General features: G+C 43.6%; 1 protein-coding gene across 2 annotated transcripts in view; it reads left to right on the forward strand.

Annotated features, from left to right (window-relative positions):
* Window positions 1–23,535, forward strand: part of PLXNA1 (plexin A1) — a 140,628-nt gene that overhangs the window by 93,973 nt on the left and 23,120 nt on the right. For both annotated transcript variants that reach the window (XM_053469448.1, XM_053469449.1), the window contains exons 10-15: window positions 10,308–10,508; window positions 18,433–18,529; window positions 18,642–18,832; window positions 21,599–21,750; window positions 22,499–22,619; window positions 23,101–23,237. In XM_053469448.1, the coding sequence (XP_053325423.1) occupies window positions 10,308–10,508; window positions 18,433–18,529; window positions 18,642–18,832; window positions 21,599–21,750; window positions 22,499–22,619; window positions 23,101–23,237 (899 nt within the window). The remainder of the gene's footprint in view (window positions 1–10,307; window positions 10,509–18,432; window positions 18,530–18,641; window positions 18,833–21,598; window positions 21,751–22,498; window positions 22,620–23,100; window positions 23,238–23,535) is intronic.

The raw sequence follows: 23,535 nt of genomic DNA on the forward strand, positions 1-23,535 counted from the left end.
GAGGCTTGTGTCTACACTGAAGAAGCTACATGCTGATCGGTTCAAGGTCAAAGTGTTTGAGAAAAAAAAGTATAGATCATCAAATGGAGAGTAAGGGCTGGGAGCCACCGAGTTGTTATGTTCTTCTAAATGTAAATCTCCCATCACTGCATGAAACCCCCCTACACCTTAGGCTTTCTCTCTCGCTGGAGAATATATAGGTCATCTGTGTCCTGGGGATGTTGGTTAGATATATGGTGACTGACAGCTACAGAAAGGGGAGAGTTACCAGCGACACACAGCTAAACCGTAATCAGGTCCTCCTTAACCCCCTCAGTGCCACAGCACTGTACAGTCCCCTCTGTCAATAAAAGGGTTAATCCTATATCTGCCTCCAGATCTGTGGATAGAATTACATGCGCTGCTTTGTTGCACTCGTCAGAATAGATATTGAATCAACTAGATTGTTCTGGATGTTTTTAATAGCGGAGAATAGAGACCTAGGGAGGGGTTTTAACCCCTTTCGTACCGGGCCCACAGCAGATCTGATAGTGTTAATGGCAGAGGGTGGAAAGGGAAGGCGTTCTGTATACCTGAGCAAGCAGCAGCCGCAGAACACCCTCTGTTATCTATGCATTACATGGAAGAGACCTTCTGGACTGCTGGGAAGAGGCAGTGGTTCAGCGGTGATTAATGATGTGTCCAGAACCAATCCGTAGAAATATTTCCTGGTTGTTTTCTGTGCCATTATTCCGCTCATCTCCCTGACAGGCTCTTCCAGCGTCTGCAGATGACCAAATGTGCCGGCAATAAAGGATTCAGCAGGCTATAGATTAGATGAAGGCTGAATGAAAAGAGGCAGCACAAGCCCATTCCTCCGCAGAGGAGACCAGAACGTGAGAGACGGTCTTGACGTCCGAGTGCACCTCTCGGGTCTCCATGTTTGTGAAAAGGGTCTTCGCATTAACCCCTGCAGCTCCACAGCATAGAGTATGGCGCGTGGCCATAAAGTGCGTTTCTAGCTTCAGGTAGCGACTGCATTAGGTCCGCTGCTCCTTTAACGATATATACATGTATTTCATTGTGTTTTGAGGGAGAGATTTATGGGAAATAAAAAAAAAGATGCTGTAGGCAAGGTGCAGGCAACTTTTGGAGTTCCAGAGGCTGTGACTTAACTTGATTGAGATTCTCATCAGCCGGAGGGGTTGTTTTATGGTACAAAGGAACCCTTTTCTGTGTTCTTTCCGCAGCAGGCCGGCGGCACGGCTTGTTCTGCACCTGTTATTATACACATAGTACTTTGTATCTCTGTGTCCCGTTGAGTTTGCACAATAAATAGATGATGATTATAGTAATAAAAGGATGCGCTGATTGGGCCCGGATTCAGCTGCCGCGCCGAGTAAATCCACCTTGATTTTCCCCCAGACGTTCTCTCCGCCGCGTTGGCAGGGCAGGGGGCAGGAGAGGTGTCTGCGTATTTCTTTCTCTCCCTCTGCTGCTTTCCGGATTGCCTGCAATTAAAAATGAATTATGGTTTAATAAAAAGTTGATCTCGGTGGATTGGATTGTCTGGCCTGATTGGCGGAGTGAAGGCCGGGTTCAGGGGAAGGTGATGGTAAAGCTTATTTAACTTATTTTATGTTAGAATTATTTAGGTAATACTTAAAATTCTTTCGAACTCTGGGTCTGACCTCACTCATCATAAGAAGTTGTTTATTTCAACCAGATCTGTAACCAACTCTGCCTTTTCCATCCTCATCTGTCCCTTCCTCTCCCAACACCACCTTCACCCCTTTTTTCCTCCCCTTTATACTGTTGTTTTCTTCTTGGTCCTCTCTGTCTCTCACTCAAGCTTCTAGCTCCATCGGCTTTGCTTGCACATCTTGTCCTTTTTGCACATACGTTGATCTTCTGTGATTTTAGTCCATCTTTCTTCATTACCTCTTCCAACCCCTCGTTAATAATTTCCATGTTCTCTTAATCCAATTTATTATAATAAGAATCACTGCTTCTGAAATCGTCAAAACTCTCATCATGTACACAAAAATTGACCGCTTTTTATTTAAATCCTTTATTGGTTAAAAAAAAAACATTCACGTTCGTGACATTGTCTTCAAGTTTTCGACATGCTCCGTTTTGGGCGCTTTCCTTAATATTTAGTGAAATGTGGCTGGCTGTAGAATGTAAATTCCGATCTCACGCGTGAAGCTGGATGCTCCGAAGACCTCTGAAGTTTTTATAGCCCAGCTTTTTATGAATAACCTTCATATCACCAGAGGAAGCGGCACATATGCTATGTTATTATAGATTACAGGGTTGAGTTAATTAACATAGGCATATATGTAATGTATGTAATTAACGGAGGACACAACTTTTTTTCCCCCCCGAAGATTCCCTTTTAGAATGTCAGATTTTGGCTCCCAGCCTGAGAAGTGTTTTCCGTCTTAGGTCATAGTTTACAGCGGAGTTTAGATTATATGCTTAAGAGGTTTAATACGGGGTATGCTGTAAGAGAAACATTCTTCCCATCCGTTTGGAAGAAAACAAATGCTCGGGAACATGGCTTACTAAAGGAAACACGATCTCTGGGGAGGGTAGCATCTCAAGATTAATTTATGCTGCTTCCATGGTAAGGGTTGAGAGAGATTTAAATCGCCTCAGCTCCTTACGTTATATCTGAGATTTCAACACGATGGCGACTAAAGTAATGAAGCCACCAACACCGAGGAATGATAGAGAAGTCCGTGCTTCGACCGCATACAACATAGGACCCCCGTCACAGCTCTAGAGTATATGTATTGGAACTCGACGGGCAGTAACCATCGCTGTGTTTGCATAAAGCCAGGCGTCTATGAATAATTGTAGAATATTCCCTGTCCCTGTTTGGTTTCCGACTTTCCATGCTCTTTATGGGCTACGTTTTTCGAACTTGCCCTGAACACCTAGTGAATAATTTCTCAGATGGCGTAGTTGGCATTTTTTTTTTTTTGTCGAACAGAAGGTTCAAGATGGCCGACCTTTCTCCTTGCAGAGCTCTCTGTATCTATCAAAGTAAACTTAAGCTTAACGATAAAAGGGGGGCAATATTTTTTTTTGCCAGCACTAAGCTGTGAATAAACATAATGGAGTGGGGCTTCACAGTGATCAAAACCGAAAAACTTTGAACAACCGGAATAGTGGCATTTGTTTATTCTAAGTCATTTTTTTTAACTTCAGTTCCACTTTCATGTTTGATTAAACGCAGAGCATTGCAGAGGGTCTGCGTCGTACCTTTTTTTTTTTGGGTGAGAATGTTGTCTTTCGGCTTACTCTGACCTTCCCGTGTTGTAGGCACGTCGGCCGTCACTGTCACGGAGGCTTCGGAAAGGGAATTACTTTCCTGAGTGCCTGTTTTAAGTGCCTTAAGACTTCTTTATTCTCAAATAGATGGAAAATAAGATGGTAGGAGCGTTCCGTTCATATGTTTTTCTTGATAAGCTGCGTTTGAATGTATTTTCTAAATTGAAATGGTAACCCTGCTAATTGTGTTAACAGCTGTGCACCCACAGGCTGTGTGTGTAATACATATAATTATCGCAATTGGGGCATGTGACAGTTCCATGGTATTTATCACCTGAGACACTTAGGAATATTATTTCATATAAGCAGGACCGGTTATATACGCGGCGCTCTGCTTTATTGGATTGGCCATAGAAAAGCATGATTTGGGAAAAATAAATGCAGTAAATTAAATTCAAAGCTTCACGGGGTATATTGCCACAAAGATTACATATTTTATACATTCATTTTAAGGATAACTGTAGCGAAAAGGAAAACTGTCAAATCCCTACTGAATATAGTCTTATAGAATAATATAATTTGTTATAACTTTTATTATTCAAAATAAATTTATTAGATATTTTTCTGATTTGATATGTCATTTATTTTTCTTTGAGATCTGCCATCGTATGTTTTAAATCGGAAACATTTCCGATCGTGCCTCTAGCGTTAGAGGCACGATCTGCTAAACAATGCGGGTAGAGTCTTGGGCTGATAGTCGGATCGGAAGGCATTCTGCGCCTTGGGTTCATGCGAAGTGAAGGGCGCTTTTGCATGCAGCGTCCTGGCTACGCCCCGGTCGTTTTTATTTTAGTTTTCAGAGTCTTGGTATTCGTGTCGTGTCTTGGTGAAATACCGAGGGGAGCTGGGGTGTATTCCTTGTGTGTTTGACAAGTCATGTGGAGTTTGGATGACTCCTGTCTCTTGGAAACCCAAACAAAAAATCCCGAAGCTTAAACAGAAGAGAGGAAGCACGTGGTGTCAGATCCCTGCCAACTCCACGTAGCCTGTGACCCCTCTTGCTATTTTGGTCCGGGAATAACTCTAAGTTAACCTTTTCTCTGGCAGCGCTGTAACGCAGATCGTTTAAACATTTTAATGTAGAAAACAAATTTCCAGGCCTGTTATGTATCCTGCGCTAGGCAACACTTCCAATAAACATAATAGATAACGACTCGATGAGAATAGGAACAATAGAAGTCCAAAGTCTTAAGCTGTCCTGCATGTTATTAGTATGAAAATAGTAAGAAAATAGAGCCACATTTACATTAAAGGAAGAACAGAAGTGCACAGATTTGGTCCTTCTTGGCAAAAAGAGAAATACAAATGAGTGCCTTAAAATCTTATTGTATGTATATATTAGGAAAATATGGTAATAAATATATTATAATGGTTAGGTACTTAGGAAGAAGCTGCAGTTCCAATGCGGCAGAAAAAAAGGAGTGACCTCTGTCATTTAGGGTTTATATTACACCCGGGGAACAGGATATAGTGAAATGGAAACATTCAGAAAGGTTAGTATGAAGCGAAGGTTCTGCTATGTGCCTTTTTTCCAGGATGATGCGCTCACCACGTGCAAAACACCCAAAGGAAACATGTGGATCTAATAAAAAAAAGAACAATTACGAGACCAGGGTGATATAATAAAAGCAGGCACACGAATACCCACTTTATTTGCCCTGGAAATGTGGAGTGCAGCAGTCGTGCTGCTCGGAGTACACGGGGGGCAGCGGATGCTGGGTGGCGGTATGCGGCTTCCTCCCAGATGTTTCCTGTTTTGGCTTTGACACAACATATTTTTGGGATGAGACGCTGTGCAAACATGAATGCCGGCTTGTGACACTTTTACTAGGAGCTCGAATCGGGGTGATAAGGGCCACCACCCGCACAATGCCTCTCTGGCAATGGCAGACATAATAAGCGATGTTATGACTGGGACTGGCCAAAGTCATTAGAGAGCAAAATATGCTGTTCTGTGTTTTCTGACGATGCAGTAAAAATACAGCTAAATTACTATGAAACGAGATGACTTCTACCAACATTCCCCCGAGATCTCATAGAAACACCAGGCTGCAACCCAAGAGCCCGGACTCAGTATATACATAACATGCGCATCCTCGGTATGACAGCTGCTTGCCGGGACAGTCCTTTTGGACTCTGGATGGTGGGAGAAGTGGCGGTGTTAACCTTTACCACTTCCTGCTTTCTCGACCAATCAGCAGCTAGCTCCACCCCCCTGGCCTGGCTTCTATACAGAGAAATAAAGGGTGGTTTCCTTTGTAGGCGTCATGGCTACGGCGGGTATAATTAAACACTATAAAACCATATCGTTTATTAGAAAAGGAATGTATTTACACAGTTTTATTTGTAAAGATTCTATACACATTATTGTGACTTTTAGGGCTGTAGAACCCTGTGATCCCCTCATACCCGGCAAACATTCCGAGCTCCTAGAAAAGAGGGGCATCAGGGGAGGAAAGAAGGGCGGAGGGATTTGTCTCCCAAAAAAAGCGACATTGAGTAGCGATACCTTTATAAATGAAGCTGCTCTCTAGAAGCACTGCTTGGTATTCATCGCTGTGATGTGCGAGTGTACTCAGCTCCCCGGCACTAAATTGGCACGCAGATGCTGCCGGCCCCAGGTGCTGTTGGGTATTGTGCTCTGTCAGCAGTTCTACAAACCCCCTTGTGGTTTTCTTCTGTCATTAGATGTCATCCCAGCGGGCCGAGGTGTGTCTGTGTCCTGATTTTTACGTATTTCTATCCCTCTTGGGTGTCCCTGACAGTTTTGCCTAGAAGGTATCCACTACCCGCTGGATCGTAATTCTATATATTTTAATTCATTGTGAGATCAGCATCACAGCATATTAGGATTAGCGTGTGTGTGTGTGTGTGTGTGTGTGTGCACACGCGCAGCGTGTGTTCTCTGATACATGTACATGTATAGAGATCGGCACAGCCTACCATGAATTGGTGAACCGTTACACCGTTACAAAGAGGCAACTACTCAGAGTTCTGCCCTTTTAAGATGTTCTGCAGAAGCTGAGGTCTTTTCTGTGTCAGGAACTGTTTTGCAGCGTGGAATGTTCAGGGAATTAGGTTCTGAAGACTACTCTTTTTCAGCCCTGCTGGGGCAAAACTTTACGGTTATTTTAAATCTTAGCAAAGACGAAATGACACCCAAAACAATTTTTTTTTTTTTTTTTTTTACTACTAACACATCATAAAAACTGTAGTCCAAAAATGCCAAAAACGAAGGCACTTATGTTCAACAAAGTGACCAGGTACAAATTGGTCCTGTCGCCATACCAACCACACAACCTTCTCGCTGATGGGCCATGCCATTGGTTGCTATGGTGATGAGAGTTCTTTTCGAAGTTTCCACCAGAATTCCTTTTTATTCACAACAATACTTATTGTTTTTCTTCTTATGTTATTGTTTTTCTTCTTATGTTTATTATGTATCTTTGTAGAGTTTATATATATATATATATATATATATATATATATATATATATATGATACAAATAACTAGAAATCACATCCCATTTTGATCTGCCTCCTGTTCCATGGACTCGGTTAATCAATACGAGGCGGGCGGTCCTGTCTGAAATAACAGACCCCTGGGAACTTGCTCTCCCGCAGCCAAGAATCTGATTTTGTTACCTTCAGGCCTTCTTTTCAAAAACATGTTATTAGTTCCACTTGAGCAATCCGCCCCGGACCTCTCTGGAGGTCTTTTTGGTCTCTCCTGACCTTGTCCCAATTGGGTTGACCCTGCAATAAGGCACTGCTGGTTGCATCAGGCTTTATTGTTGCTGATTGTTAATCCCAGGCGAGGAGTTGTGTTTATCACGGAGTGAATGTATTTATACATATTCCCTGCACCTCCCTCCTCAATCTTTTGTGCGATTTAGAGTCAGGGAGCTGGTATTGCACCCATCTCGACATATCGCCTTACGAGCTCCAGACACCTGGCTTCCTTGGATGCCCATCTGCCTGCTCTTGAACTCTGACTCTTGTCACCCTCATCCATGTAGAGTTGACAGTGTTTAAATTGTGCCCTTTTTAATTACCCCTGGTCTTTACAGTGCGAGATTATGTAAAAATCACATCAGTTTAATACAGCATGTTACAAAAATGAAACAAAAAGCAATTCCATTATCACCCAGGCATTTATGTAAAATGTACAAAAATATATAAAAAAATAGAATATCGAAACATTGGACTGTCGGCAGCTACGCAGTCTAAGTGTGTTTTATACATGGCGGTCTAGATGCTTGGTAATGTTATTTATATTTCTTAAACACCCACACGCAGAGAGATGCTGAGTAAGGGAAACTATAAAAAAAAAAACCCCACACAACTCAAATGTGCAGTGTATACGCTACAACTCGTACTAACACCTGCATTTACTGTAATAGCTTGTTTGTCAACTAAAACTGCCTGTATGTGTGATTTTTATACATAAATATATTCTACATGGCTACAGAAACACGCATTGTGAGGGTAAATATAAGGGTCTGGACTACCGGATAGGCTTTCTGTGCACCAGAGCGCCATGTTTGTTGGGGCTACTGTGGGAGCTGAAGAGGGCGTGACCCTACTGATGCCCCACCCATTTTGACCAAGCTCTGCCCGCTTTCTGCTAAGCCCACCCTTTTCATGCCTATTTCCCCTCATAGTCTTTAATACCCCAGGGGCAGTGGAGTTTGAGCGTAGGGAGGACTCCATTTAAATCCTGCCCTGTGAGCATGGCCTTCAATATAATAGCGCATCCCTATGTACGTATACATCCCGGATGGACATGTCCACTAACCAGATCTAAAAGTACATACGTCTGATCCACAGTACACACAGAGGGCATTAGCACATCTGGACCTCTTCTCCTGCCCCTCTCCGCTTTCCTTACATGCCGGAGCCAGCCTTGAGGACGGGAAACCATTAGAAATGTGCTGACTGTGCCTGCTGTAAGCCGCGCCATCTGCTCTGCTGACTTGCTTTCCAGGCTTATGAATAAGAGTTGTTTTTTTTTTCTTTTGTGTTCATTTTTTCGCCCACCTCCACATCATCCAGTAGCCAATATTTCACATGTATGCATTTTTTTTTGCCGTTAATTAAAGGAACACTACCATGTGATAAATTGCTTTGTTGTGTTCTACCACCGGTGCCTCGCGTAGTATGAGCTGCTGATAAACAACTTTTGTTTCTTTCTGATTAATCATCTCAAATAAGTAGAAAAGCCATTCTTGACACTATCTGCTAATTAATGTCTTATTAACCACCTATCATTCTCCACCACAGCAAAGTCTCCTTAAATGAACGCAAAGGCTGCAGAGATTAGAATTGCCGTCTTTTAAATATTATTCAGGTCGCCATGCTGTTCTTCATATAGGCACTTCTATAAACCAGTACAGATCAATATCGAAATACGCAACGATGTTTCCGTTAATAAGTTGTATCCATCCAAAGGACGCTGTAATGGTTAAAAATGGACATGGCGGAATTCCATGCAAATCCGTTCAGAAAGATATTTAATCGCTGAGTGGGTCCATGGAGTCTTGCCTGTTATTAACCCATAGAATATCCTAGAATAAATAATTAAGTATAAAAGATGAAAATAAACCACGCTAATTTGAAATATCCTTCCTACCCCCTGCGGCCCTGGCGCTGCAATGACCCTTTTGAGTTTTCAGTCGGGGATTTCTTGCTCTGGAAGTTCCGTTGCTTGGACTCCAAGTTTCCATACTTTTCTTCGATCACACGTTTGATCCGCCGCTCTGCCCCTGTCCGAAAGGATTAATCATGTTGTGCTTCGCCGCTGTGCAGATGAGAACACAGTATTGATAAAGGCATCGGCAGGGATAGGAGGCGAAGGAGCACAAGAGAAACATAAACCCCTTCTCCTCCCGAGGGTCCCGGAGTTATGAAATTGGGGGGGGGGTGAGGAGCGTCGGGCAGAATAGTTTGGTGCCATTAGTGCTATAGGTAGCTGCGTGGAATGTAACACTATGCAGGGGCTCATCTACTAAATGAGTTAATGGCGCACCTAAGAGAACGCCAATTCTACACACAGCTGTTGGCAGAAATTGTAGCTGCTCAGGAACATCTGTCTCATGTGCCATAAGGGACAGCAGCCGAGTCGCACATCTAATCACGTGACCCCCCGCGCACGAGGACAGCTTATCCTTGAACTTGGCGAATGGAGCCGTGATCTCCCGAGCTGGAATTCAGTGCTCCGCGCTCGCTGACACAGTCCTTGCCCCCGGCCTCTGTGTTACATCGCACGTACGATGTCATACATTCCCAGGCTCGTTTCTTGTGCATATTCTTAACGCTTCATAATTTAACTCTTTGGGTGCTTGAAATTGTTAACCGGTTGTGTTCTGAGAAGAAGAATACTAAATAAACCTGATTTCTGGGATTTTGCCCCCATGTATGCAGTAATATTTGCCCGAGGATATTTTCTGCCAGTAATACGCTTTAGTAACGCATCCGCTGCATCCCCTCCGGTCGTGTGATGGTTCCCCACTGGTGACACCCCAGGAGTTCCCGTGTCGGCTTCTCTCTACGCGGGGGGTCTCTCTGCCATCTAACTCTGTTTATACAACACTGACATTCTGCATTAATCTGGATCTGAATTGAAATGGCCGCTATTGTTTGCGAATTGGATTTTTTTCTTCTCTTTGTTTTTTTTTGTGTGTGTTACATTTTCCATATCAGAAAACCTAACGGAGTCCGAGGTAGAACATCATTCTTTTCAAATTAGATCGTTGTGCAGCCAATAAGAATTAATTGATCAAATTCTTAACACTCATTGGGTGATCGAAGGTTACCGCCTTATGTTTTAAATGGCCAAAGATGGGCAATTGTCTAGATATCCCTCATGCCAAGTCAGGGCTCTTGTGTATTCCTCGGTAATGCAGATGTAGCTGCGATGCGTGTTTATTTAGAATATATGTATACATTTTTGTATTTCTAAATCATTTTGTGTACGATTTGTGTTACAGGACTGCCCGCAGATTCTGCCCTCGACTCAGATCTACATTCCGGTGGGGGTGGTAAAACCAATCACGTTGACCGCCAAGAACCTTCCTCAGCCCCAGTCTGGACAGCGCAACTACGAGTGTATCTTCCACATCCCGGGTAGCGTGACGAGGGTGACCGCCCTGCGCTTCAACAGCACCAGCATCCAGTGTCAAAACACTTCGGTAAGAGGCTCTGCCAACCTTTACCATGGTTAACCTTAACCACAACAAATATGGCGGATAAGGAGATGCTTCACCGGTGGTCTCATGGTAATCGGTCCTGGTAATCGGAGATGACTTGGAAGGAAAAGTATTAGTTTAGATGAAAAAAGCAGGAAAATACCAGAGCAAAAAGATTTTCATACATATTCTATGTTCAGATCGCAGAACACTTCCACATATCTTACTGTAAACTCATAAACGTCGTATGCATAACCAAACGCAGCCCGGAATTTCCTCCCCAGGCTGGTCGGGGGCTGTGAAAATGAGAATAATCTCTTTCGGTAATGGTTTGCTTTCCGTTTGCTCGCACGGGGCGAGATTTTTGTGGTTAGGCCACGCTGATTCTGCACATTAACCTAGAACAAGCCCGCTCCGTCACTTGCTCTAGTGATTCTCTGAAGCTAAATAACTGACCTCCATACCTGGGAACTGTCTAAATGAGCTGACCCCCCAAGACTGCAGTATTAACCCTTTAATAGCAAATTTTACGTAGTGATTTGATAAGATGGCTCTAATACCGCTCCTCATAGGAAAGCGTGAATTGCTGTTATTTAAAGATACACTTGTGTCACCTGCATTCAAGCAGGGATACCAACCATAACATACTGGTAGCAGAAGCACCAACTGGGAGGGAGTTTTATATAAGCTCACAGTGGGGAAGAATATGAAGAAATCTGCTTGAGATGGTGTGAACCCGAGATTGGGGCAAAAACCTCGAGTTCCCAGGGTGTGCTTACTTCTGTCCCTGGTAACACATAGTAAAGGATGTGACCTGACATGTCATGGTATAAGAACGGGTCATTGGCTTCTACAGTTTGTATAAAATCGCCATGACTGCGTTTTAATGCATCAATAATGTGAAATGCGTCAGGATCAGCTCGTTCAGAGGCTCCCCAGGTATAATATTTCATACGTAAAGGAATATTCTATGAAACATTAGTACATCTCATATGAGATTGAAACCCAGTTTGTTGCGCTACTTCTGCTTGTAGAGCGCATGCTTAGATCTGTATCTCGCGTATGTGAGGTCGGTGGTGAATGGTGTGCAGATGCCGAGTAGGTAGGGATGTTAATGCAACGGATATGCTAGCATTAGTGCGATGGCGTCTCTATCTGAGACTACAATGAGCAGTTCGATGAAAATGTGAAATCCTTGAAACAGATTCAAGCTGAGTAGATTAATTGTGTTTACAAAGTTCTCCAGCCAAGACGTTACAGATCCAATGTATTGATGGACAATGTGTCTCTAAGGATGAGCCGCATTGCTGCTTGCGCTGCCCTCCCTGGCCGTCTCTGGACGCGTTCCTCGCCTCCCATCCTGGACGCCCCTTATAGTTGAATAAACACCTAATCCTCGTCCATTTCCCTTTATTGATGGGAGGATCATCTGGGTCAACGACCAATACTGGTGATTAATCCTCCTGCATGTATGTTAAACCCCCTTCTCTCTGCTTACTCCGTGCTTCAGCACAATGAGATTTTCAGAGGTCCTAAAACCATTCTGTCCAACGTCATCCTAATTTATTATTTAAATGCAATAAGTACCATTCTGGCTAGAATTTGCCCCTTTTTAAGGTGGACAATGATATTATGTCCCAAAAGGTCTTTAGAACATAATTAAATCTTACATATTACATCTAAGCAAATATAATTTACCCTCATGAATTAAACATTTTTACTGTTTAATTCAATACTTTTTTGGCTTTAAAACCCCAGTTCTCTGTTTATTATCTTTTTTTTTTTTTTTTTTACTTTTTTATTTGTTTATTTGTGTATGTTAAGTAACCCCATAATATTCCACCAAAGACCCCGTTTTTTTTCTCCCTCCCCGGCTCCTTCTATTCTCTCTCTCTTTCTTCTTCCATTCCGGGTGTCACATTTATCTTTTGCCTGCAGCCGCCTCTTTTAAAGTGAGGAGGGGGAATCGGGAGAATTTGATAGGATCCAATTAAAATGGTCCAGATAAAATGATGATGAATTGCAGCCTTGCTCCACAGAGACACGGTGTACGTTACCGGCAGCCCCGTACAGCTCGCGAGACGCTCAGGTCATCAGCTGCAGAAGAAAATAGGACGCAGCTGCATGGATCCGCACCGCGCTTGCGGCAGCCGCAGGGATCTTTTGGCCACGGGTCCTGAATTCTGGATAACTAATACACAAATATATTCACGTTCCGTGGCATGTTTACATAGTAACTCGGTAACATAGTAATCTAGGTTGAAAAAGACACAAGTTTATTAAACCTTTATCCAGAAGAAGGCAAAAAGAAAACAAAACATTTTTTTCCAATTAAGTCTCAAAAAAGAGGAAAAATATAACATATTTTAATAAAAAGTATGTCCTTACTAAATGCTCAATTTTGTGCATCTTTTTAGTAGCCAAATCGGATATATAGCGTATAATTTCCAGTGCCTTCCAAGATTAACTCTTAAAATGACAGAAGAGACGCATTGCCTTGCAATGTCTTTTACACCTACCTGCAATGAAAGAGTTAATGTTAAACTGCGCCTTGAGGGGTTTAGGGCAAAAGTGTCAGGGTCTCAGCTGCACCATGGTGGCCTTCGTGCCATCTTCCGCAGGGGCCAGAGGCTGTGCTATGTGGCTTCCAAACGCGAGCTTCTTTAGCCGTTCATATGAATCATGTTTTCCTTTGTTGGCTAGGAGCCTGCAGCATGTTAGCGGCTTTTCCATCCCAAAAACATCATTAAATCAGGGTCTGGGAACTGTGCGGCCTGCCAAACACCCTTAGCCCCAACTCCCACCACCCTCAGCCACATGTTAGTTGTGGTTGATAGCCGGGCTCTCTCCACCTAATGTATCGGTTTGCCTTAGTCTGTCAATTCTCATCTTGTCAGACCCCTTGAATATATGGATTGTATTAAGCGCTGCGGAAATTGTTGGCGCTATATCAATAAAAGATAGTAATAATAATAATAATAATGCAATCCACCAGCAGCTGAAGGAGGCGAAGTTACCGTGTTGTGTTTGCTGTAACTATTCATGAGAAACACATTTAGATTATGTACATATTTCTATTTTGTGTTTTGCATTCCGTACTTTTTTTTTGTTACTTTGCATTTTTATTTTTTTAAGACAAATATATTTGCGGCTCCTGCGCACAGATAAATCCTCCCTGGCACCTATCTGATTTTATAACACTGCCACGATAAATCGTAAAATTAATTCCGCAGTCGTCACTAGTGAAACTTGACACAGAGCTGCTAAATCAAAGTAATGGATTTAATTTGCTGATATTTTTTGGCACCCTTTATTTACCCGGCGCAGGCTTCGTATCGGCTCAGGCGGTCCGAAGACAATGTTTTACCCACACTGTATAAATAAGATTTTTTTATTTATTATTTGGTCGGAATGTCTTATGTTACAGGTTCTAATATATTTTTTTAAACCCCCATGGCTATCGTCGCATATAAAAGAAACCCGGATTCGCAGACTACAGGTAGGGTGGGACGTGATAGTTAACCTGGTAATCTTGGATGCTGGTTTGAGATATCCTTAGAGGTCACTGACAGCTAAGCAAGTAAATTTCTCCAAGGATGGACTCCCCAGAGGAACATTTGCTGCATTTCTGCTGATGACAACCACCATTTAAGTTCCATAGTAAAAATCAATAAATAAAATGTACGGCTTTGCCATTTTAATGAAGCCTCTCTGGAAGCTTTCATCCCATCTCATTGGCCACGTGAAATGTATTTCCCCGACCAGATTGTTTAGTAGTTAAGTGCTTTATTCTTGGTGTATCCTGCTGTTGCCCTCAAAGTATTTGTCTTACACAACCCTTCTTATTTCTATAACTCCGCTCAGGGGGCAGCCTGTTTTTATTTTTTATTTTTTTATTATATCGTGCCGGACAGACACCTCTTTATTCCCCGCTACATTGTGACACGTAGATTTTGCTACAACAATTAATACATTGTGGCTGTTAATGTTCATCAAACATTGAGGAGGAACGAAAGGGAACTGCCCACAGAATCTACAGGGGAGCGTAAAAAAGGCTGGACTCGTCAAGCAACACACTTCCTGTGTGTAGAGAGCCTCTTTCTGAGGGGTGCTGTTGATGAGAGATGGGATGAGAGGTGGGGTCTAATTTTAGCCCCACCTACTCCCCCAAGAGGTGCCTAAAACACCTCCAAATGAGCCACGGAGGTGCCACATGTAGCTCAGAAATGCCCTCCCCATTTGTCTCCCGGGGAAGAGTTGCCCTCCTCACCTGGCCGCCTCGTTGACCCCATACCTATGTTTATACACCGTGGGTGGGCACTAAAAGACATTTTTACATGTAAAACAAGGAACGTAATGAAATCCTCCTGAGCCGCTCGACATGGACCGTGCTGGGGAGAAACTATTCCTTCCTGCTGGGCTTGCGGAATGTCTTCAAAGCATGAGGCTGATATTTAGCCATATGCTGCAGGCTGATGCCGGGGCACGCAACAGCAGATTTATTAAGGTTACTTGGATTTATGGCTCTTGGGTTAAATAAAAGATGAGGCAGATATTTTCAGCTTGGAATGGTGGGAAATTCAACCAAAACGCCAAATCATTTGGAGACTTTTTTTTAATTCTACTTATTAAATGAGGGCCATCAGCCTCATGTTAGACATCCTTGGCCTCGTGCCAGAGTCATAGTCATCCCTGCTTACTGATCCTCAGACTCTGGAGCTATCAACCCTTTACTAAATCATTGCAAAGATACTGTTCTAGTGACTCGGTGATGGTGGCAGCCAAGTGGTTCTCATAACAGTACCTTGTTACAACCTTGGCCCCTAGAAGGTAAAGGTATTTTGAAGTCACCTGTATTCAAGCAGAGTTTTCAGCTGTGTTTATAGAAATGAGAACAGCACCAGTTGAGATACTTGTATATCATTAAATCAGAGTCGATAATATAGGAGTCAGCTCCAGGCTTTGAGTCAGACCTCGAGAGTTCCCATGCTGTGTGCCATCATCTCTCATGTGTCTCGGGTTCCATCCATGCCCACTTTGCGCATTCATGCTGCTCGTTTTCCTGAAGAGCGGATGTTTGAGGGATTTGGAACAACATTTGTGGCAGTAGAAGACCGTGCTATCGACAGGACTATGGTAATTATAACAAGACACTTGGTTCACATGCCATAACACATCCCAAGTGCTAACCTAAAATCAGCAACATGAAGACTTTTAATGCAGCCATTATTTATCAAACATGAAACCCCAAAGAGAGCTTTCGGAAGACACTGGCAAGAGCGATCTGGGTAACAAACAAATACTTGAAGGATCTGGAAACCATTTATAGTCTTTCAGGTTTTAATCATCCTTTTCGGGCCAAAAGCTTTATTCGGGCTTGGATTTTTCTTTGAAAGTGAAACGTGTTAATCGCAGCCATCTGTAGGACACGCCGTGGGGTGTGTGAGTTTTCTGTCTCTTGTGGGAGAGTCAAAGAACGTTGCGGTGAGTAATCTTATGGAAAGAAAAAAAAAAGCGAGGATGGCTACCCTAGCGAGCGAAGCGTACGGAGCGTTGTTGGCACGTTCAGGAACATGCCGTCATCTCTTGGAAGCAGACGCGTGATCCTCTGTTCTGGTACCGCTACTCCTATTATTCCTACAGAAAGTCTAATGTACAGCTGCCTGCCCACATCTCCGGCAAAGCGCCGATTCCCCGTAACCATCACTATTGTATTTGAAAGGTGCTGATCCATAAAGAGAAAGCATTACCGCTAATTGGATGCTCTTAACATGTTAAGCAATAAAAGCAAAGCTGGCGATTGAGTCTTTTTTTAGAAGGTTTAATCACTTTAAGACATTAAGAAGCCTTTTCTGTTCCCTTGGCAACGTGAAACCTATAAGCGGCGTCTCTTGTGTCACGTGACCAAAGACATTTTTTAAGCATTCCCTGAAAAATACTACTTGGCTGAAACGTGTTTAGAGAATCGCTGTTGGCCAAGGTTCGGCTCTTCATCAGTAGGAAGGAAGTGGCTTCCGGTGCTATATTTACTTATAAAAGTTGGACATTCGGGCAAAAATGCAGAAACAGCAATTTATAAAAGCATGAAGCTCCTAACAAATGTTATTCTTGTTCTCGGTATAAGTAATCTCGCTGCTTTGAGCTCCTCTGCGTTGTACGGCGGTCCCAGATGCTTGGCGCTCTTATTAAATACCAGTCTTAAGCATGGCTGGCTTCCAATCTATCCTTTGTCGCCGCGCTCCCTCTTTTCAGTCTGCTCACGAGCCGGGGATATTCGGCAAACCGGTCTCGTTTTCGTGTTAATCTGCCTGCTTCCGCGTGTCAGTGAGGGCAATCCCCGGGTTCTTGTCGGGAGGTTTGTAATCTCATTTGACGCTGCAGCCGGCGCGATGGAGAGACGCGGTTCCGGGATGCGCTCCGACCTAATGCCCCGCTCAGTCTTTCTGCGAGTAATTCTCAGCATCATTATCCCGGAATTACCGCATGTCATTTCTTAATAATGCGATTTGAAGGCAAGCCTTTTTAAAGTTATACCGCTGATCTCGGTAGACGATGGGTTAATGGGGGGGAAAAAGATATTATAAATGGAAGACTTATTACTAGTGCCCTTTACAAAAAACAACGCAACGCAACGCAAAGAGTTAAAATGATGCTACTTCTATATAAAAGGAGGTTGTGTCTCCTATATGAAGAACGGTTTAATTAGATGCTGCGATTTGCTCGGCGACAGGTATTTTACCTCTAGGCTAGAATATTTTCTCACTTCTTAATCTCAGGTTCAAACACTTATATTTCTGGGAATTACATAAATCACAAAGATCCCATTTTTTTTTTATTATTTTCCTTTTCCGTGGAAGATGTCTAAGACCCCTTGCAGTTCCTCAGCTGCTGCAGAACCTCTTGATGTTCCCGCTCTTGAGCTTTTTTGGGGGGGGGCGTCCGTCTTGAGCTTTCTCGGAGGGTAATTATTTAAATCATGCCAGCAGAGGGGGTTATTGCCCTCCGACTAGTCCATTACTGATCTAAGCAGCCTATGGCTACGATGAATGAAAGTGAATTGTATGTTTCGTTGCAGGGCTATTGATTTTACTATTCATGGTGCTGCCCAATTACTATTTCACCTTGTAGTAACATTGTATATTATTAAAACAGATACTCCTATTATACTATAAGTTAGACAAACTTTTTCAATACAACCTGCGCCCTCTTTTTTCACGGAGCGGGGTAGAGCTCGGTACGGAGATGAACATTAACTTTGCGGACGGATGCAGAGTGGGGGGGGGAGCATTTTCGAAATGCAAGGGCCCCAATGGAGACATGTCAGGGTACAAATTGAAAATGTCAATTTCACTTAAGATGGTTCTCGGCTCCGTACAGATAAATCCCACCGCTGCCACCGCTGCTAACCTCTTTGGAGAGCTGGGCTGGGTAATAGCGGGCTGTGTGTTCTCGCACAAGATCAGATATTCCGGAGACCGCATCGGCGTGATTTCCATTTAAATGTCCAGAGTACACGGTATCGCATGCGCAGACTTACTGACTGCTCTAGAGAACAGGGGTTTGCAATAAGAAGATGCAAAGCCTTGCTTTGTACCCAAGAAACCAGAGACCATCGATACCCCCCAAAGGGTTAAATTACAAAAAAGTTGACTGCTTGGGGACATAATTTTGCAAAAGTCCATATTTTTCATTTTGTGTTCACGTCACGACTATTTCTGTATAATCTGTTTTTTTCTGTATGCTTTGAACATATATTTACCCCATTTGGGGCAATATGACGTACGTTAAAGGGGAAGCTTATTTTGTTTTTCTGTATTTTTCCTTGGATGTGATGTGCAGTTCATGCTTTGGGTATTTCCATTGAGTTTTTTTTTCCAGGTTGGTTCCTGTAAGATTAACCCCTTGTGTTTTTTCTTTTCTTTTCCAGTACAACTATGAAGGTAATGACATCAGTGACCTTCCGGTAAATTTGTCTGTGGTGTGGAACGGACATTTTGTTATCGACAACCCACAAAATATTCAAGGTGAGCGGCTTGGAGAACATCACCCATTGGGCACTTTTCCATATGCTTTGGACCTGTTCTTTTAGAACAATGAATTATTGAACCCGTAACACTGTATCATCGTGTCTTGCAGCCCACTTGTACAAATGCTCCGCCTTACGGGAGAGTTGTGGACTCTGCCTGAAATCAGACCCTCGATTTGAATGTGGATGGTGTGTGAACGAAAAGAAATGCACCCTACGCCAAAACTGCCCCGTGTATGAAAGCCCCTGGATGCACGCCAGCACAGCCAACAGCCGCTGCACGGATCCCAAGATCACGAAGGTAACTGATATGTATTCTAGCGTGCAATGCTTCTACCTTCCAAACACATACATGGATGGGTATGAGGTCATCGCGGATGGGTATGAGGTCATCACGGATGGGTATGAGGTCATCACAGGATTCTACAGCCCTAAAAGCCCCAATAATGTATTTAGTAAAATCATGATATGGGTTCAAAGACATTATTCCTTTTTAGAATGTCTTAGTAACATAAAGAGCTCTTAAAAGGTCACAACAGAAAATCAAAATATATTGATCAAGCCCCTCCCCTAGACACACCTCTCACCACACCCTATAAAACAAGTACACCCCTCTTTGGCCATTTAAATAGTTTGGAGGTATGCTGGGTGCGTCTATATTCCAAGTCCCAATGTTCTCAGGTTTGTTTGTAGGCTGGTAAGCAGATGCCTGCATCATGATCCACCGCACGTCTCTGTTCCCCATAATGGAGGCGTGTGGGCACGGTGACCTGAGTGGTCTAGCTCGTTCTGATATCTTATTTTTGCCATGGTAACGGGGGCAGATCTGAGACGTAAAGCGGAGAGAGACCGAACAAAGATCTCCGACGCTGCTCAGATCAATCCTGTGTTTTAACTCTGATATCCTCTCCTCTACTCCTGCTTTTTGCATAACTAACGGCATAGCCCTTTTTTTTTTTTCCTCCTCGATTTTTTTTACAGAAGAGATGTTCGTTGTTTTATTTAAAAGTTCCCCTGTGAAACCAATTAAGGGAGAAAGAGAGAGGGGGGGAGAGAGCGAGACAGCAAGATAAAGAGAAAGCTCAGAACGGAAACAGGTCTGTCTGTGATATAGCAGGGGGAAAGTCAGGTTGGGTAGCCCAGGCGAGGAGTGGAGGTTCAGGGCACGTGTTGACCCCACTGCGGGAGATGCTTGGGTTCTAGGCTTCATGAAATGTCTCACTGTTGGGTGCTAGACCGCTGCGTCTCTTCTGGAAGTGTCTCTAAAGATTGCAGGCTCTTTAGGGTAAGATAATGAATTCAACAATGTTTGCAACCTCCTCTAGATCTTATCGTCTGTTCTAAAGAAACCCCGCTGTGACTCATTGTATCCGGGTCCCCCACGAACGCCTTGTGTAGCTCTTGCAGAGACTGCTTGTGTGGAGAGGAAGATTTGTTTTTTTTGTTAACCAGGATTTGTTTTGGGAGAGAAAGGGTTCTAGATCAATGAGCAACTGAAACTCCGCACCACTGGGTTGGTTCTGCTTGGTGACCCGTGTGATGCTCTCTGAGAAATACAAAAAAAGAAAAGGACAAAGTGAAATATAATTAAAGCAAGGCCTCTCATAAATCGCCCTTCCTTCTTCCTGCTCCCAACGGCAAATCGGTAACGAGCCCCATAATTCCAGAGAATGAGATTCTGCAGCCAGCGTGGGGACACATTAATTCCATTTAGTGCCCGCAGGTGTGTGACGAGTGATGGGCCGCTCCGAAGGCAAGCAAAATCTGGTGTGAAATTGCCCGTAATTAGCTTGTTATTGGTGTTGCCGAGCCACCTCCCCTCTGCTCATCAGTCATAATGCTGCCTTTGTCACACTGCACCTGTCCGCCTTATTGGAAATAATCTTGCTAAATGGGTCTCATCAGACTGCGGTGTCTCCCCTCGGAACGAGATGATGATCTGACCAAGGAGAAAGCAGAGACCTGGCTGGGAACCGCTTGCCGCGTTCTTAGTGACACACGGAAGCACAATGTGTGTCCCCGTGGATGTCCTCTAATACTCACCCATACTCTTGTTGGTTATTGATCCGGGTATGCGCCGTTTGGGTGCCGAGCGCCCATCTATTTCTCTTCTCAATACCTCCTAATCTCTCTCTCTACACTCCGTTTGCGTGTAGATGCTCCGCTCTTGCACTATTTGGTAATTCCTAGAGCATGTCGGCTCAGCCCAGTCTCATCCCGGATTCTGCTTCAGTCTCCGTTTGCAAATGGCTTTCGTGAATTTCACAGACGGTAAAATATTCATGGATACAGTTGGGTTCGTGTTTGTAAAGTACTTGCAGTTTCACTTGGGTTCCGGGGCTTAACGACTCAGTTTCACTTTGCTGTTCAAACTCAACAGGAATGTGCGTGGTTTTACAAGGAGCCCCCCGCCTGCTTACATTAACGTACAAAACACAGCAGCCTGCAGTAAGAAAGAGCACTCAGCGGGAACTTTACATCCTCCATAACCGTCTCTGCGGCAGCACAAAGGACAGACGCGCTAAACTCCGTCTTCCCGTACACTTTGTCACGTCCCGACTCCTGATAGGAGGAAAAAAAACTCTTAAAAATGACTTAATTTCAACAATTTTCATTTCGAGTAACTTTTATTTTTTTACATTTTTCTTATTCATGGCTCTACCCCGCAAACAGCTGCTTAGGGACTTATAAGAAGATAAAAGAAAGAGATAAAAGAAAGTGAACCTAACTATATTTTACCCTGACTATCTATCCCAAGTATTTTCCTTTCATACAACCCAACAATTCACAAAATAAAGCAAGAATTCAGCACATACCCAGTGAATACCATTAAAACAAACCTGCCTATCTAAGTGCATAAATATTAGGGATTCTGGCCCCAAAACATTGATTCCACTTTCTGTAAAGGACTCCCGATATAGTGAATTGTCATGTAAGTCAGAACCAGGCCTATGGCCGCCATGATGGTTGGCAGGCAGTATGCAGTTGGGATTGTAGGCAGTTATTTTTTTGCTGTCTGTCTGGTTTAATAACGTCTCATTCCCGTTGTTGTTTTTTTTTTCTGCAGTTGTTTCCCGAGACTGGCCCTAAGCAAGGTGGAACCCGCCTGACCATCACCGGTGAAAATCTGGGCTTGAGGTTTGAAGACATTCGGGTCGGAGTGAGGGTTGGCCAAGTTATGTGCTTCCCGATCGAGAGCGAGTACATCAGCGCAGAGCAGTAAGTCTGACCGTTGTCCAGCTTTGGGTTGACAGGTTGCACCAAGAATAAATGGTTGAGATGATCACTCAATGTCTGTTGAACATGGGGCATCTAGTCTGCCCAATCCATTCTGCCTCCGTTTAGATGAAGCTCCCAAAATCCATCCAGGAGATTGTTGCTGTCGGCTATTAAATGTTCTCTGGCAGACTGGAGGCAGCTCCATTCTGCAACACCCACTGCCTGTTATCCGTACATACTGATAAACAAGGCAGTAATCAACAAATGATTGTTATCTTATATCTTTAAAGTGGTAACACAATCTGCAGCCCATTAGAATGTGGGAAGAACACTTGGAAGAACAATAACAATCTGAGCGAGCGTCCTGCATCATGGAGCTTATACAAACACTGGTTATGTTGGAAGGGGGGTTTCTTAGCGGGTATGAAAGCTCAGTCGCCAGTAATTAGGGCAATCTAGAAACCTCTTGGGGGGAACATCATCAAACTCTTAGTCCACAGAAGCTGGTGAGCAAGGCGTTCCGGAATTAGGAGGACAGAGAGGATGATTGTATGTACTCTGTCCTAGCGCCTTCCAAAAGTTCAGTGCGAATACAAGATGTATGTCCGGCCCCAGAGGCTGACCTGCGTGTGGTGGGAGTTACAATGTGGGACTGCTACCTGGAAGGGATCTGCTGTAACAATGTGTCAACCGCTGGCCGCCCACAAGATTATCGAGGCGCTGAGTTAAACTTTGTGGCTTTCTGCAGGATTGTGTGCGAGATCGGAGACGCCAGCAGTACCCAGACCCACGATGTCCCCGTAGAAGTGTGTGTCCGAGACTGCTCGCAGGATTACCGCGCGCTCTCCCCGAAGACCTTCACGTTTGTGGTGAGTCCGTAACCACTTAAAAGATTAACAGTACCTGCAGCTTGTGTGAAGTAATCTAACACTTAGGCTCTCGGGAGGACTGAGGTTTTTCACTCCTTAAACATTAATTTATAATATTTTTTTTATCCCAAAAACTTTGCCGTCGAGTGATGAGTTATGCAGATGAAGTGAGGATTCCCTTTAGACGGTGTAGCCCAGATGTCTGCGTGATCACATATGGCGTCTGACTCACTCATCATGTTTTTAAGACCCAGAGAGTGAATCCTTTCAGCTTAGCATCGAGCAGCGTTGGCAATGGATAGGCTTTATTACAAAGATAGGAACCGTTTTTTGGCTTTTCATCCATTGCTGTATGTTCAGCACCCTGTTTGGATAATAGGAATTAGAGTCTAACTAAAACGGCAAAGCCACGGGTTAGGAACCCTAAGTTCTCTTGTATTTTATCTAGAGCACCATCTCATGTTTTCTGTCCACCTTTCAGGTTCCTTTTTTTAACCGCGTGGTTCCGGCTCGCGGGCCGGTGTCAGGTGGAACGTGGATATCCATAGAGGGCAGCAACTTGAACGCTGGCAGCGATGTGGCGGTTGACGTTGGCGGACGTCCCTGTGCCTTCTCGTGGTAAGAGTGCTGCGGAGCCTATCCGCTGCTTTATCGCTGTACATTCTCCTCGCCGACCTCTTTCTCTTTTTATGCTTAAAGCAGATTTTAGTTAAAGCAAGGTTTATGATAAAGCTGGGTGTTTCATGCACTTTTTAAAGATGTATTTTTTATATATGGATCAGAGATCAGTAACCCACTTCTGTCCCTGATTGTTGTTAATCGGGTCACAGCAGCGGCTTATATCAATACTGAATCCATGCTAAAAATTAAGGATTTATTGTATTTTAACACAATTAATGCCAGAAATTATGAGCTA

Source organism: Spea bombifrons, chromosome 6 (assembly GCF_027358695.1).
Source record: "Spea bombifrons isolate aSpeBom1 chromosome 6, aSpeBom1.2.pri, whole genome shotgun sequence".
Classification (NCBI taxonomy): Eukaryota; Metazoa; Chordata; class Amphibia; order Anura; family Pelobatidae; genus Spea; species Spea bombifrons.